This window comes from Trichechus manatus, unplaced genomic scaffold (genome assembly GCF_000243295.1).
Source record: "Trichechus manatus latirostris isolate Lorelei unplaced genomic scaffold, TriManLat1.0 scaffold00065, whole genome shotgun sequence".
Classification (NCBI taxonomy): domain Eukaryota; kingdom Metazoa; phylum Chordata; class Mammalia; order Sirenia; family Trichechidae; genus Trichechus; species Trichechus manatus.
In genome coordinates, this window is record NW_004444001.1 from 11,998,683 (window position 1) to 12,010,008 (window position 11,326).

At 37.4% G+C, this 11,326-nt stretch overlaps 1 protein-coding gene across 1 annotated transcript; it reads right to left on the reverse strand.

Annotated features, from left to right (window-relative positions):
• Positions 1–735: 735 nt before the first annotated feature.
• ENPP5 (ectonucleotide pyrophosphatase/phosphodiesterase family member 5) lies at positions 736–10,302 on the reverse strand. The gene is made up of 3 exons (XM_004379522.2): positions 9,010–10,302; positions 3,010–3,186; positions 736–1,487 (listed from the first exon to the last, which is right to left on the reverse strand). The coding sequence occupies exons 1-3, from the start codon at positions 9,836–9,838 to the stop codon at positions 1,060–1,062; spliced, it is 1,434 nt and encodes a 477-aa protein (XP_004379579.1). The 5' UTR covers positions 9,839–10,302; the 3' UTR covers positions 736–1,059.
• Between the last annotated feature and the right edge of the window lie 1,024 nt (positions 10,303–11,326).

Sequence of the window (11,326 nt, forward strand, 5' to 3'; positions counted from 1 at the left end):
CAAGGCTTAGCTGGCCCATGTTTTACCTACTACAGTTTATGCTCTTTTCCAACTCTGAATCTGCAAATGCTCAAAATCTAAAAGATGCTTGTGCTGTTATGACATGTTGCCAAAAGAATAAAAAGAGAAAAAAAATGTTTTATCTAATTTGATTTTTAATTTGATTAATAGTGATTTAGTTTTCAAAGAACCAAATAATTACAGAACAAGAGAAAACATTGCTGGGATGATGCCCGATCTCTTACTTCTATTCAGGCTATTGCTGGGCTACATAGGAAATATATATTCATGGTGCCTTCATTCTTATAGAAATCAGAGTAAAATGACTAAACAGAAAATAGCAATAATTTTATGGCAGAAACAATTAATTATCTTTAGAATGAAACTATCAATATTTCAATCACTTTTGTGGGACAAATAAAATGAAAACCATGTCCTTTGGAAAAATATGACAAGGAATACCCTCAGATGCAACCTGCTGTTAGGAATGCCTTTCTCCAAAAATCAAGGTACGAAAGTCGTCACATTTAATTTTAAACGGTTTTCACCTTCTTCTTGCTTTCCCAGTATAAGGAGATAGATTTCTACATTGTTAAGGAATTATTGGAAATTTCATTCAGTTTGAGCACATAATAACATGTATTCTGTGATATGGGTATAAAAAGTTATCTTTTTCAACTAAATTATAAGACATAATTGTCCATAAAGTACATTTCAAATAAAAGTACTCATTAGGGGAGTAATATAAAGTGCAATATGTAAGATACTTTAAATAGTGCAAACTTGCTATGTAATAGCATATGTGCCAAGTCCAAATAAAGCAGCATCTTATCTACCCCTAAGCTACATAGAAAATGGACATACTTGCACACCATTAGTCCTTTGCAAGTATTTGTACTTTGTTCCATGTATGTATGTGTGTGCATCTGAGAGAGAGACACTGTGTCTGTGTATGTGTATAACTGCTAGATGATCTGTGCAAATGTCTGAAATGGGTTTCCTAGAATTTGAAACCATTAAACACTGACATAATTATGAACTCTCCATTTCAAAGAAGCATTAGGCATGTAGTAATGGTTGAGCTATTTCAGCCTGCATATCTTGTAAGTCAGGTATTTGACTGCGAATTAAATGTTTAATGAAAATCACAAAGAAGACAACAACTATAATGCTACCAAGAGAGACCCCTATGAAATAAGCATATGCCTCTTCTTGCTCATATTCTCTTGGTTTGCTACTACCATGGGGGAGTGTAGTACTCTTCATATAAGGAGTTGTTCTTGGAGTTGCTGAATTGAGCAGATCCTGGACATTCTCGAATGAACCATTGTGTGGCATGGCGGTGATATTGAGGAGGTAGCACAATAATGGGTACAGATCTGTAGAGTTCATGGATTCTTTTGTGAAATTATTTCTGAAGGCAGGACCATGGGCTAAAAATATTGGATGCATTTCCGGTAATGCATTATCATAACCATGGTTACCTACTGTAAAGAGAAAATGCATGAGTAAGTTAGCCAGCCAGATGGCATTAAAATGGAAATAATAATTGTACGGTCAAGTTCTGAACTTAAACGTAAATTTTATCTAATTTGACTTTAAAAATCAGATAATCATACAATCTCTGATGTCAACATCGCAGTTCTCTTCAGGAAATGAAAAGTCAAATGATCACAAATCTTTCTATCATGCTAACACTCCCTTAAGCAGCAGAGAAGGAAAGGTAAAAAAGAAAAACTGAGCCAAGTTAGGGGAAAATGAGAGTAATCCTTTCTTTTGCAGGGGAGAGGTGGCTGGTAAACTAATATTCAGCAAATACTTATTGGATACCTACCATGTTCCAATTATTGTTCTAAATACAAAGGCGCTCTTAGTCTCAGGAAGGCATTCAACACCTAAATTCATAATTAGCAGTAAAGAGGGAAAAAACAAAAAGAAACACAATAGAAAGCACAAAAATCAGACCTTTAGTTATAGCTACAATCCACTACTAAAAGCCAAAGGTCAGGACTTGTGGGTAGAGTGGGAAAATATTGACTTTGGATGTTCAGATCAGGATCCAACTTAGCATCATGTGCTTTAGTGTGGCTACAGATAAAGTCAAAACTTTAGGGGCCTTCTGATGTATCAAGTGATACAAAATTGATGGAAGAGAAATCTTGCATTTTAAAGACATGTGTGCCCAGTGTAACATCAGGGTGCAAGGCAAAGGAACTACTACTGCTGATAAAAATGGCAACCTAAGAAAACTAAAAGGCTTTATTTTGTGTGTTGGAATTTTAAATGGGATATCCACTATATTCTAAATAACCCGTTGCTGACAAGTCGATTCTGACTCATAGCGACCCTATAGGACAGAGCAGAACTGCCGCATAGGTTTTCCAAGGAGCAGCTGGTGGATTCAAACTGCCAACATCTTGGTTAGCAGCCATAGCTCGCCATAGCTCTTAACCACTGCTCCACCAGGGCTCCATATTCTAAATGGATTCTAAATTTATTCAGTGGAAATTACTCCAAAATTATTTCATAAGGTATTAGGAAAATATTTCTTGAGATATTATTATCCATGCCAAATGTACTTCTTTTTAGAAATGTTTCCAATATGTAAAGCAAAGTTGGCCTATATTTGGTAGAACCAAAAGGGCAAAAACACTAGAAGCCTATCTACTGCAAAATAAAAATAAGGATTAAATTTTTATTAAATTAGAATGTAAAACAGATGTGGAATATAATCCAGTTTACAAATTTCAGTTATGTTTTTCTCAGAAACAGAAAAGATATAATTTATATCAGTGTACGCCACTGTACCTATCCTGGCCTGACGATTTCAAGAGAAGTAAATGTTTCACTTTTAAAAGGTTACCCCCTTTTAAAGCCCCAAGGATTCTTCTTTTGCTATTAATGTATAACACTAGTTATTTGATTAGTAAATAAATTGTTATATTAGCCATAGTACACACTTTAGCAAAAACCGATGCTGAATGGGAAGAAACACTGTAATATACTCACACAGAAAGTTATCTGACTTATTCTGTAAAATATGCCACCCTTCATCAGCCACCGCTATGATTGGATGAATTCGATTGTTGTGTCTGTAATGCCATCTTTCAGGAATCTCCTCTTTTTTGTAAACAGTAAGATTAGGATGAGCATGAGCTAGAGCTTCATAGACTTCATCAAATTTACCTAAAGAGAAGGCAGGAGATGCACTCAGAACAAGATACTCATTCATGCAAAGAAACAACTATGGGCAACCGAGGTCAATTAATATTTCTTAAATGCAGACTCCCTGCATTTGAGGTGTAAAGCCAGCAAGCTGAACATAATGAAATATAGCCAGGCACTTTATGTGGAAGAGCTCCCATGCCCTTTGAAGAAAGAATCTTGAGAGAAAAACACTAATCTTCTGTTGTACGAAAGTTCACCTTATAGAATTAAGAGGACATTTTATAGAACCGGAAGTCTCTAATCTAATTTAAAGACTTAAATACACACACAAATACAAACACACATGTATGTATTAACTAGTGGCACTGAGTAAAATGTCTAAGGTACTGTAATACACACCAAATTAAAGAGTTAAATTCTGGTCGTTCTGAATGCAGACATAGAGAATCTCTAGACAAGAAACTATTTTAAGTGGGGGCTAGGCATTAGGAAGGGACAGACTGTGGGTGGAAAGCAGCTTGTAAAATGGAAGGGTCCTCAAATCACTGGAGGTTTTACAAAAGTACTCCCTGTAACTTCAAATGCAACAAACCTGGGCACTATCTTTAATCCTTTCCTTATTTTTAAAATCCATCTGTTGGGGCTTCCTCCCTGCCTCCCACACCCCAAAGATGAAACACTGTTACAATTTATAATGGACACAGAAGGGTTAGTGTGATTTTCTTAAATTTAACAACAAAAAACTTGCTATTTTATATCAAATTTGCTGAAAACTTTGTGTAGGTGCACATGCATATTTTAACATCCATTGTTTCATATGGTTCCCTTAATTTTCCGACGAGGGCTATAACTCTCATTTGTGAGGTATTCCAGCTTTTCAAAATCATTTCTCTCATTTGAGACCTAAAATCAAACCAAACCCACTGCCGTCAAGTTGATTCTGACTCCCAGCAACCCTGTAGCACAGAAGTGAACTGCCGCATAGGGTTTCCAAGGAGTGGCTAGTGGATTGGAACTGCTGACCTTTAGTTTAGCAGCCAAGCTCTTAACCACTGAGCCACGAGGGATCCATTTGTGACCTAGACCAACCTAAAACCAAAAAACCAAACCCGTTGCCACTGAGTTGATTGTGACTCTCTAGTAAAACAGCCCCTTAGGGTTTTCTTGGCTGAAATTTTTATGGAAGCAGTTTGCCAAGCCACTCCTGTGGTGCCCATAGGTGGGTATGAACTGCCAAAATTTAGGTTAGCTGCCAACCACAAACTACTTGTACCACTCAGGGACTACCCCTACAAGGTCACGCTAAAAGACAGAAAAGCAGATCTGAGTCATGCATGCTACTTTGTGAACTTGGGGATGTTAAAAATCTTTTTAGCATGTTTATCTATCTTTAAAGGAGTCCTGGTGATGCAACGGTTAAGCGCTAAGCTGCTAAACAGAAGATCAGCGGTTCGAACCCACAGCCTCTCCAAGGGAGAAAAGACCTAGTGATCTGCTCCCATAAAGATTGTTGTTAGGTGTGGTCAAGTCGGTTCTGACTCATAGCAACCCTATGTACAACAGAACGAAACACTGTCTGGTCCTGCGTCATCCTCACAATCATTGTTATGCTTGAGCCCATTGTTGCAGCCACTGTGTCAATCCATCTCATTGAGGCTCTTTTTCGCTGACCCTCTACTTTACCAAGCATGTTGCCCTTCTCCAGGCACTGGTCCCTCCTGATAACATGTCCAAAGTACATGAGACAAAGTCTCGCCATCCTTGCTTCTAAGGAGCATTCTGGCTGTACTTCTTCCAAGACAGATTTGTTCGTTCTTTTGGCAGTCCACGGTATATTCAATTTTCGTTCCCAATACCATAATTCAAAGGCATCAATTCTTCTTTGGTCTTCCTTATTCATTGTCCAGCTTTCGCATTCATATGAGGTGATTGAAGATACCATGGCTTGGGTCAGGCACACCTTAGTCCTCAAGGTGACATCTTTGCTTTTTATCACTATAAAAGGTCTTTTGCAGCAGATGTGCCCAATGCAATATGTTTGATTCCTTGACTGCTGCATCCATGGACACTGATTGTGGATCCAAGTAAAACGAAATCCTTGACAATTTCCAATCATTTCTCCGTTTATCATAATGTTATTGGTTCAGTTGTGAGGAACTGTTTTCCTTATGTTGAGGTGCAATCTCAACAGTGGGCTGTAGTCTTTGATCTTCCTCAGTAAGTGATTCAAGTCCTCTTCACTTTCAGCAAGAAAGGTTGCGTCATCTGCATATGGCAGGTTGTTAATGAGACTTCCTCCAATCCTGATGCCTCATTCTTCTTCATATAGTCCGGCTTCTCAGATTATTTGTTCAGCATACAGATTGAATAAGTATGGTGAAAAGATACAACCCTGATGCACACCTTTCCTGACTTTAAACCATGCAGTATCCCCTTGTTCTGTCTGAGTGACTGCCTCTTGATCTATGTATAGGTTTCTCATGAGCACAATTAAGTGTTCTGGAATTCCCATTCTTTGCAATGTTAATTTGTTATGATCCACACAGTCGAATGCCTTTGCATAGTCAATGAAACACAGGTAAACATCTTTCTGATATTCTCTGCTTTCAGCCAAGATCCATCTGACATCCGCAATGATATCGCTTGTTCCACGTCCTCTTCTGAATCTGGACTGAATTTCTGGTAGCTCCATACTGATGTACTGCTGCATCCGCTTTTCAATGATCTTCAGCATAATTTTACTTGTGTGTGATATTAATGATATTGTTCAATAGTTTCTGCATTCAATTGGATCACCTTTCTTTGGAATGAGCACAAATATGAATCTTTTCCAGTCAGTGGGCCAGATAGCTGTCTTTCAAATTTCTTGGCATAGATGAGTGATCACCTCCAGCATTTTATCCATTTGTTGAAACATCTAAATAAGTATTACATCAATTCCTGGGGCCTTGTTTTTTGCCAATGCCTTCAATACGCCTTGGACTTCTTTCTTGAGAACCATCAGTTCTTGATTATATGCTACCTCCTGAAATGGCTGAACATCAACCAATTCATTTTGGTAGAGTGAGTCTGTGTATTCCTTCCGTCTTCTTTTGATGCTTCTGTGTCATTCAGTATCTTCCCTGTAGAATCCTTCAATATTGCAACTCAAGGCTTGAATTTTTCCTTAAGTTCTTTCAGCTTCAGAAATGCTGAGACTTTTCTTCTCTTTTGGTATTCTAACTCCAAGTCTTTGCACATTTATTATAGTTCTTTATTTTGTCTTCTTGAACCGCCCTTTGAATCTTCCTTTCAGCTCTTTTATTTTATCATTTCTTCCATTTGCTTTAGCTCTAAGCTTAAGAGCAAATTTCAGAGTCTCTTCTGACATCCATTTTGGTCTGTTCTTTCTTTCCTGTCTTTTTAATGACCTCTTGCTTTCTTCATGCATGATGTCCTTGATGTCATCCCACAACTCGTCTGGTCTTCAGTCATTAGTGTTCAATGCTTCAAATCTGTTCTTGAGATGGTCTCTAAATTCAGGTGGGATATACTCAAGGTCATATTTTGGCCCTTGTGGACTTGCTCTAATTTTCTTCAGCTTCGACTTGAACTTGCATATGAGCAATTGATGGTCTATTCCTCAGTCGGCCCCTGGCCTTGTTCTGACTGATGATATTGAGCTTCTCCATCGTCTCCTTCCACAGATGTAGTCAATTTGATTCATATGTATTCCATCTGTCGAGAGCCATGTGTATAGTCACTGTTTATGTTGTTGAAAAAAGGTATTTGCAATGAAGAAGTCATTGGTCTTGCAAAATTCTATCATGCTATCTCCAGCATCGTTTCTATTAACAAGGCCGTGTTTTCCAACTACTGGTCCTTCTTTGTTTCCCACTATTGCATTCAAATCACAAATAATTATCAGTGCATCTTGATTGCATGTTTGATCAATTTCAGCCTGCAGAAGTTGGTAAAAATCTTCAGTTTCTTCATCTTTGGCCTTAGTGGTTGGTGCATAAATTTGAATAATAGTCGTATTAACAGGTCTTCCTTGTAGGCGTATAGATATTATCCTATCACTGACAGCTTTGTACTTCAGGATTGATCTTGAAATGTTCTTTTTGATGATGAATGTGACATCATTCCTCTTCAATTTGTCATTCATTACACAGTAGACCATATGATTATCTGATTCAAAACGGCCAATACCAGTAAATTTCAGCTCACTAAGGCCTAGGATATTGATCTTTATACCTTCCATTTCATGTTTGGTGATCTCCAATTTTCCTAGATTCATACTTCATACATTCCACAATTAATGGATGTTCACAGCTGTTTCTTCTCATTTTGAGTAGTGCCACATCAGCAAATGAAGGTCCCAAAAGCTTAACTCTATCCACATCATTAAGGTCAATTCTGCTTTGAGGAGGCAGCTCTTCCCTTGCTGTATTTTGAGTGCCTTCCAACTGAGGGACTCATCTTCTGTACAATATCAGACAATGTTCCACTGCTATTCATAAGGTTTTCACTGGCTAATTTTTTCAGAAGTAGACAGCCAGGTCCTTCCTAGTTGATCTTAGTCTGGAAGCTCTGCTGAAACCTGTCCACCATGGGTGACCATGATGGTATTTGAAATATCAGTGGCATAACTTCCAGCATCACAACAACACACAAAAGCCACTACAGTATGACAAACTGACAGATGAGTGGTGGCCATAAAGATTACACCCTAGGAAACTCTATGGGGCAGTTCAACTCTGTCATATAGGGTTGTTATGTGTTAGAATTGGCTTGATGACACACAACAAGAACAATAACCTCTTTAAAATGAAGATAATGCCTTGGTGACAAGGCTGATATGAAGATCTGAGGAGAGGTTTACAAAAAGTTGAAAGTATTTTTATTACTTTTCCTATTTAAAAAAAAAAAAAAAAAAGTTGCCACCAAGTCAGTTCCGACTCGTGGCTATCTCACGTGTCTCAGAGTAGATCTGTCCTCCATGGGGATTTTCAATGGCTGTGATTTGTCAGAAGTGGATCACCAGGCCTTTCGTCTGAGGTGCCTTTGGGTGGATTTGGACTGTCAACCTTTCGGTTTGTAGTTTAACAATTTGTGCCACCCAGGGACTCCCCTTATTTATAGATAAGTAAAATAAATCTTAAGGTGAACAGAAGTCTTATGTTGTCTGGTCCATAGCTCCTTCTCCTTGCTATATTCTGCTATGTATAGCAAAATGTACTTCCATACTTTCCTTCTTACAAAGAAAGTTCTAACCAAGTAGGCTATAGAAGGCTTTAGGGCTTCCAGGAATTCATTGCAGTTGTATGCAACTTTTGTATGTATCTTCCCCTCTCCATTTTTCTGAGAAGGGAGACTATAGTTTTCACCACATTACATGATTCCAAAACGGCTAAAACCTACTGCTGTAAATATATTGTTGTTGCTGCTGGTGAGTGAATTCTGACTCATGGCAGCCTCATGTGTGCAGATTAGGACTGCTCCATAGGGTTTTCAAGGCTATTACCTTTCAGAAGCAAATCACCAGGTCTGTTTCCTGAGGCACCTCTAGGTGGGTTCGAACCACCAACTTTTTGCTAATAGTTGAGTGCTTAACCACTTGCCCCACCCAGAGAGCATCAATTTCAACATTTTAAGATAACAGAAATAATTAGACTCTGGGAAAAAGAGTGTATTTTCAGTCTAAGGATTCAATCCTAGTGTATTACCATGACATAGGCATGTATGCTTTAAAGACACAGAGATAAAAAATTCCCCATTCACTTAATCACACTGTACAATCTCTACAAGAAAAGGAAACATTCACATCTAGCCTCAGATCACCTTTCAGGTCAGATTTACCTTCTTTTGGTAAGATCGCTGCTACTGGAGATTGGTCAATGAGGATATAGAGGTCTTTATCCAGATACTGGTCAAGTTCTATTATCCTGTCCTCAGAACACTGTGTCATTCCATGATCACTTGTGATGATTAGGTTCAGCATGTTCCACAACTTTGCCTTTTTTAACATTCTTATGAGATATCCCAGCTTGTTGTCAATATCTGAAATGACAGGGCCCATGAGTGGACTGTCAGGCCCCAAATGGTGGCCTGCGTCATCTGGGTCCTCCCAATAGAGAAGACCAAGATTAATAGGCTCTTTTGATATAAACCATTCAATAATTTTGGCAACTCTATCTTCAAATGAAACGGACTCATTGTAAGGCATGTAGTGAGTAGGAAAGCTCTTGTGTATTTTTACATCTGTTCCAGGCCACATTGCCGCACCACTAGTATGTCCTGCCCTTTGATTTGTGATCCATATTGGTGTTGCTTCTTCCCAAAACTCGGAATCATAAATATTCATGTGATCCAAGGAGAAAGACTTGTTCAGAATAGGATCAAACATGTCATTTGAAACAATCCCATGACTCTCTGCAAAGAGGCCAGTTACCATAGTATAAAAGTTAGGGTATGTCTTTGTAATAAAAATATTAGTAACTTGCTCCACATGAACACCGTATTTCATAACATAGTGAAAATGGGGTGTTGGAACTTTATATAAGTAATCCCAACGGAATCCATCAAATGAAACTAGTAGAACCTTTTGCTGTCCTGGTTGGAGGGAAAATGTAGTTGAACGCATTAGTGTAGCAAGTATGAAGGATGCCCAGGGAAGTTTTGAAGTCATTTTCAAAGTGCTTGATCAGTTCAGCATAAAATAATCTGTAGAATAAACATATAGAAGTTAATGGCAACAATTTTGCTGCATACTCTTTATCCTAAACTGAGAGTGCTGGTGTTTACTAATCCCAGTTATATCATAAATCACAGCTTGGAAGAATTATGTTGCAGAACTCCATCTTACACTAGAGACCTAGGGCTATCTGTATAATAAAGCCCAGAAGTTTAGTTGTATTATAAAATGTTTTTATACTTTGCAAGAATTTATCAAAACATTCCTCAAAGGGATTATTTAAATAAGTTCCCCAATAGCGTTTTAAAACAATTTGCATATACCTTTTCAGAAACATTTTCAGGTTGACTCAGACGTCTGACTTCTAGTCAGAAACATTTATACAGTCAAATAGCTGTGAACGTATTTATCGTTATGACTAGACCAATTACACGAACCTAGCAATAAGGGAGTACCGTTAGCAAATCCAATAATGGTGCTTTTTTTTCTTTTTTAATACATCTCTATTTTTAAAGCCAACACCTTGATGTTCAGTTCATCATGGTTAGAGATGTGATCAGTGAGAGAAGAAAATAGATGAACTTGTTTCTTGAACTGAAGTAAAGTTTGTGACATTCAAATATATCTATGAAATGTAATGCACATTCATTTATTAATAATCAAAGTGTAACCTCTTCTTTAAACAATTAGGTTCTGAACTAAGTCGAAACAGAAACATAATTCTGAAATTTGATGTTGACTTTCTTAATGTGAAAATTAGTTAATAATCTTATCAGTGATATGTGTAGAAAAAGCACTTCCCAAGATTCAATCTTTTTGGAGCAAAAAAAAAAAAATTTAATTTGCATATATTTCCAAAAGCTTTTATGCTATTTATGAAAGCCATTCGCTAATGTGGATAAAGGATAAATATGTAAATTTTGTCAATATCATCAGGCTTGAACTTCAAGCAGGATCTTTTGTTTTTTTTTTCCTGTCCATTCTTGCATGAAGGTATTTATAAGTCCACCAAAACGTGGATCTAACAATACTTTGTATTAAGGAATCTCTGAATTGGCTTTTGAGATCTCCTAATTTGAACATACTAAAGATATGTTTAAATCTCAAAAACATACCCTGACTTGCCTTGATACAAGTAAATACAAATTGCTTGGCAGGCTTGCTTTGCTTTCAGAAGCACAAACTACGTATCAACTATGTTTTACCTTCAGCAATAATTTTGTTTGTTTTTTAACTGTGGATTCACCATACCTAGAACATTACTTAAACTGAAGTTGTTTTAAGTATAGGTCTCAAGACAAAAGTTCAAAAATTAAGTTAAAAAAGTATTTCTTAAATGGCAATACTTTTTCCAATTCTGGAAGGAACGTTAAAATCAGTTGCAATAGAGAACTTCAAATATATGCACTGCTGTATCTGGCTGAGGATGGTGGTTCCTCCCTCTCTCTCTCTGCTCCTCTCTATTTTCTTTCCATCCTTCCT